Source organism: Numenius arquata, chromosome 1, assembly GCF_964106895.1.
Source record: "Numenius arquata chromosome 1, bNumArq3.hap1.1, whole genome shotgun sequence".
In the NCBI taxonomy this organism is placed as follows: domain Eukaryota; kingdom Metazoa; phylum Chordata; class Aves; order Charadriiformes; family Scolopacidae; genus Numenius; species Numenius arquata.
In genome coordinates, this window is record NC_133576.1 from 11,249,674 (window position 1) to 11,255,673 (window position 6,000).

Here is a 6,000-nt window from a genome sequence, read left to right on the forward strand (position 1 = left end):
CAAAATGCTACCTCACCAATTGTTGTCCTAGTTCCTCTGGTTCTACTTATCCCCTGGTCAAATCTCTTCACCAACACCTCTTCACTCCTTTTACAAAAGTCTCTGGGGAGCTACAGGTCTGTCAGTCTGACCTCGGTGCCTGGGAAGGTTATAGAGCAGATCATCTTGAGTGCCATCATGCAGCATGTACAGGACAACCAGGTGATGAGGCCCAGTCAGCATGGGTTCATAAAAGGCAGGTCCTGCTTGACAAACCTGATCTCCTTCTATGACAAGGTGACCCACTTAGTGGATGAGGCTGTGAATGTGTCTACCTAGATTTTAGTAAAGCCTTTGACACCATTTCCCACAGCATTCTCCTGGAGAAACTGGCTGCTCATCACTTGGACAGGTGTACTCTTCACTGGGTAAAAAACTAGCTGCATGGCCAGGCCCAGAGAGTTGTGGTGAATGGAGTTACACCCAGTTAACAGCCAATATTAGGAAAATTTTCTTCACCAAAAGGGTTATCAAGCACTGGAACAGGCTATCCAGGAAAGTGGAGTCACAATCCCTGGAGATATTTAAAAGACATCTAGATATGGTGCTTAGGAACATAGTTTAGTGGTGGACTTGGCAGTGCTAGATTAATAGTTGGACTCGATGATCCTAAATGTCTTTTCCAACCTAAATGATTCTATGATTCTGTGATTCAGTGTTAGTTACCCTAGTGCAGAAATAGGATCTCATATAAAGGGAATCATTCAAATGAAAAAAAAAAAAGTTTCACACCAGAAAACTACATTCCCTTAAGCACAGAACTGATTTTCCTGGTTGATCAAGGAAGCCTCCTCTAACTCTGAATCTTGCCTATAAATAATCTCTTCTCCAGCTCAAAATTGTGCCATCAGCTTCTTCATATCACTTTCAGTTTATTACTGTTCTTCGTAGTATTATGCAGTATTGTTTTCCTAGGTCAGAATATGTGAGCATCCCTGCTGTGCAAAATAATTATATCGCTCATAGCATAAATACTGTATAATACATTGATACTACCACATGCATATATATCAATATTTTGTTAACAGCAGTGATGCAACATATGGAATCCCTTTCGAAGTCTAAGCACATGACTGAAAAACCTGACATCTTTCTCTGCTCGGTAGAATGGGCTATAGCTTCAAACTGTGTCCCTTCATTTTAGTGTTGATTCTGTCTTAAATCAGTACTGCTGTACCATGAGCCACCCAAAAAAATGGTTTAACAACGCAGAAGTCCAACATGCTTTCAGCCACTTTATGCTGCAAGCTGCCGGAGAGGATGATGAAGCATGTCTGTAGTGGGGCCATGCAGCCCACTAACTGGTGGTCTTTCTGCAGAGAAGGAGAGGGAAATGAGACTCTGTCTTTTTTTTTTTTTTTTTTTTTAAAAAAAAGGACTAGATAAACATGCCTGGAAGTGGCAGATCTCTTGACTGATGGAGCGGTGCTTCCTTGCAGCTTTTCCCACTGTCTTCAATTGCTCTGTGTCATGCTTGCTTCCCTCTCATGTTTTCAAAGGGAAGAAAACCTCCGTTGAAAAACAAAATCATAACAAAAAAGCAGCAGGAAAGACCAAGGGATGCTATTAATAAAGTGAGGGCTCTTGCCAAGAAAGTTTTCTAGCGGCCATTTTACCACCCTTGTTTCTTTATTAAACTAAGCTGTTTTTTAATGAGACCATCTCACTTTGCAGATGTGGTCCCGCGCTCTGAACATCCTCCCATGTGTTTTGTTTTGCAGGAGGCAGCACAGGCACCTCCCCGACCACCTCCAGCACGGGGACCCCATCGCCCTCTGCTTCCTCTCACCTTCTCTCTCCATCCTGCTCCCCTCCAGCCTTTCATCTGGCCCCCAACACTTTCAACGTGGGCTGCCGGGAGAGTCAGCTTTGCAACCTCAACCTGTCTGATTATCCCCCGTGTGCCAGAAGCAACATGGCCGCCTTGCAGAGCTACCCAGGGCTGAGCGACGGTGGCTACAACCGGCTGCAGAGTGGCACAGCTTCTGCCTCGCAGCCCTCCGAAACCTTCATGCCTCAGAGGACTCCATCCTTGATCTCAGGAATGCCAACTCCTTCCTCCCTGCCCAGCAACAGCAAGATGGAGGCATACAGTGGCCAGCTGGGGTCCTTCCCCAGCTCCCAGTTTCAGTATGTCATGCAAGCAGGCAGCCCTGCCTCCACCTCCTCCTCTTCACATATGTTCGGTGGTGGCCACATGCAGCAGAGCTCTTACAACGCCTTCTCCCTGCACAATCCCTACAACCTTTATGGATACAATTTCCCTGCTTCCCCCAGGCTGGCAGCAAGCCCGGAGAAACTCACCACCTCCCAAAGCACTTTACTCTGCTCTTCCCCATCCAGTGGGGCCTTTGGAGAGAGGCAATACCTTTCCACAGGGATGGATCACGGGATGCACATGATCAGCCCTCCCTCTGGCAATCAGCAGACGGCCAATGCCTGTGACAACAGACAGTATGGTGCAGTTCAGGGCTCCTCCTCACAGATGTCTGTGCACATGGTCTAACAACCTGTGCCTCTCCTTGGCATCGAAGGCAGCTGGACCTTCGTTGTTTCCATGGGTAAACCCATCCCAGTACCTTTTTGCCTTCAAACTTATAGTGGAACTAGTACTGTAATGATAAATAAGAACACAAGCCACCTACGTATGCACCACCGAACTTTGTAGAAAGCCTTGACTGACAGCCATCGCAGCTTGTTGAAGCCCAGGTCTTCCAGGCCTGGCACAGAGTGTCTGCTCTTTCTGGACATTGCAGAGAGAAGGGCATGACTTTAATGAGAAGCTGGAGAGAAGCAGCCGAATATACCATTTATGCATTAACTCTCAGCTTGTGTGAGCTCTCGGCGTGGAGGGAGCTATGTCCCTGTGCTATCTCCTCTGGGTGCTGAAGAAGGGCAGTCTCCCAAGGCTTCATCTTCTGAAGCTGCACTGCCCATAGCTCTAAAGACCTCCCCCTTCCCAAACCATCCCTCATGGCTGGAACAGCTCAGTCTGTTTCTGAAGCCAACACCAGCCTGTGATTTCTTCTCCCACTGTAGCACAGGAATGGCACTGCTGGGCTGGAGCTTCTCCTCCCAAAGAGGTATCTGCATTTTCACCATGGCTCTGCCTGACCGGTGGTTTCTCTTTGCGAGGGTTGAGCTTACCAGCACCCAGCCTGCAGACGGAGATGTGAAAGAGAGAAGAGAGAGAAAAGTTTTAACCCACAAGTGAGCCTCAGACATAAGCAGGGACTGATCTTCGGAACGATACGTGGGGGAGAGGGGGTTCAGCTCCTGTTGACGTGACCCAAAGTGATGAATCCAAACCGAAAGGACGACAGCCTTTGTGGGGAACGTGTATCCCATAGCACTCAACCCAATGGGAGGAAACCCTCCAGACTGAGCTCACTGGGAAGAGCAATGAGAAAAGAGAGCCCTGCTCTACAGAAGTGCAGCTGGCCTCCCTCACTTTGCATGCAAGAGTTGCCATAGAAAACCGTTAGCATTTCAGTAACAGTGAGGTCGAGTATTCACCAACCTCCTGCCTGCCACATGATCTCTGTTTAACCAAATAGATCATTGCCTTTTGACATCTTTCTTTTCTTTTTTTTTTTCTTCTTTTGTTTTTCTTCAAATTCTTTAAAAATAAAAAAAACAATTGTAGCTTGGTGCAAGCTATGCATTTAAGTTGTGTGAAAATGCAAATACCAAGTAACAGAATACAGATATTATTGAGATTTGTTGTGAGGTGTTGTAGATAAATGTATTTATATGCCTAGTGAGGGATTCAATATTATGAATATAAAAGAGGGCAATAAAAATGGTATGTAAAATATGTATGAAGAAAAAGGTGTATAAAGATTTGCCCTATGCACGGAACTCTGTTTCTAAGTGCCAAGCACAGAATGCGCTAAATAAATCTTTGCAATTGTTTCCTCTGTGTTTTTCTCTGTCTGTAAGGCTTCCTTCTAGAGACAGACATTTTCAAAATACTGTCACGCATGTTTGCACAACAGAGGAAATGAAGACACGGTGCTAAATTGTGAAGTCCAGGCAATATTACAATAAAAATAAAAATTCTGTCTTCTCAAGGAATTTTAAAAGTTGAGTGCTTGGGATCTGTAAGGTGCCTACCTTCACAGGAAGTGTGTCTTATGGACAGCTAGAGTTGTTATTTTGATTGTTAAAATCTAATAAAAAGCTCTTCAGAATAAATTTTCACAGTTAATATAGAAAATAATTCTTTGAAATGACAGCATAATTTGTTTCTCATTTTTAAATGTCATTTTGGGGAATGTGTCAGCTTTTCATTTGCACTACATTTCTAATACGAAATTAAGACATTAACACTGAAAGCAAGGGGGAAGCTGATGCTCCCCCAAACCTGGCTGTAAGTTATGGCTGCAGAGTTTACAGCTTTCCTTGTGTCAATAAACTTTTTTTTTTTTTTTTTTAACTGAAAAAGCACCAGGAAGATAGAAAGACCCTGAAGACAAATTTTGCAAACACTTCTTAATTTTTACTTTTACAGTGGAAGGCAAATATACTAATGCCATTCCCAATTCTGTGCCTAGTCTGTCTGACTGTATTCTGGCTTTTACTGTGTCTAGTCATGGATGCTTCAGAAAAGGGTTGGAGGGACTATGGATGGAAGTGAATCTGTCCCTCCCTTTCCTGTCTTCTGTTGACCCTGTCTTTACTAAGGTGTCACCTCCTACATTAAGACTCCTCCTGATTTGGCACAACTGAAAAAAATACCTTTGATAGATCTATGAGCCATTCAGTCTTCTCACAGTATCCATTGCTTTGTATTTATTGACATGAAATGTCATTACGGTTGTATTGCCTGTTTACTTTGTTTGGCTCAATCTTTCAGACATTCCTTACAAACTTCGCGAAAGCTGACTTTTACAGTTTGGTTTCTCTTACAAGTGCTGCTATGTATTGCCCAAGCCTTCTCCTAGTGACTCATAAGTTTATTGATTTTGAACTATTTACAGGAATAAGTTATCTTCAATGTTAATGCTTTTCCATCATCAAAATATGTTATAAGCAACAGCAACATGCTGCTAGTGGCTCATCACTCCCTTCTCAAGTGCCTTCCTAACCCCATCTGATTCACTGCCTTCCAGCCTAATAAGTTTGTTCCTGTAAAACTTCCTCATATATGAGGACGGTGCATCCCTTTGAATACCAGGGAAAGAAATCACAGTACTCAAGACTGAAGTATTGCTCTTTCTCATTTATTCTATTTAATTCTTTGTGAGTGAGTCTGTATTTCAGCTAATAGAAAATGCAATTTGATGAAATCTAAATCCTTCTCAGTACCAAAATGTATGTTTTTAGTCTTGATGAAAACAAACAAAAAAAAATTTAATCAAAAATTATCACTGGAAACAGTCACTGAAGAAAGCGAAATACAGATGTAGGGCACAACCTTCAATACTAGTGTGAAGAGCTAGGCTCCCAGTTTCCATGCATTTTAGCAGGAATCCATGGGGAAGAGCACTGAAATTATCACCCAGACTCTTCAGCAATATGATCCTTCAAGTTATCGAGCACCCTGTCCCTGATCCAGCCAAGCTCTTCAGCATACTGAGATGTTACTCTATCCAATTCCCTTCAGTATGAAACTTATTGACCTTAGGGTGAGCACTTATTGACCATACCTATTGACCATATTTATAGACATATTTATTTAGCTCTTATGTGGCACATACATAAAATGAGATAGCTTAGTTAGCTAGATAGTCATTCCTTCATCTTAGCATATGTTTAAGTGTTTTTTTGATTCATGATCAAAATATTCAGCATCAAGACTGAAAAAGAACAGGAAAAAAACCTGAGAGGCTTCCCTGTCCCAAGATGTAAAGTTGTAAGTACACAAATAGGACTCAGTGTGAAAGTTACGCTGACAGTCTCTGAGGATTAAAAACAAGTTAACAGTGAAATGGGAAAAAAATTGTAAACTTTCTCCTT

The 6,000-nt window shown here is 42.9% G+C and overlaps 1 protein-coding gene across 1 annotated transcript in view; it reads left to right on the forward strand.

Moving 5' to 3' along the window:
• TBX15 (T-box transcription factor 15) overlaps positions 1 to 4,230 on the forward strand; it is a 101,611-nt gene extending 97,381 nt beyond the window's left edge. The window contains exon 8 of the mRNA XM_074147844.1: positions 1,761 to 4,230. Coding sequence (XP_074003945.1) covers positions 1,761 to 2,545 — 785 coding nt within the window. The 3' untranslated portion in view covers positions 2,546 to 4,230. The remainder of the gene's footprint in view (positions 1 to 1,760) is intronic.
• Positions 4,231 to 6,000: the final 1,770 nt, after the last annotated feature.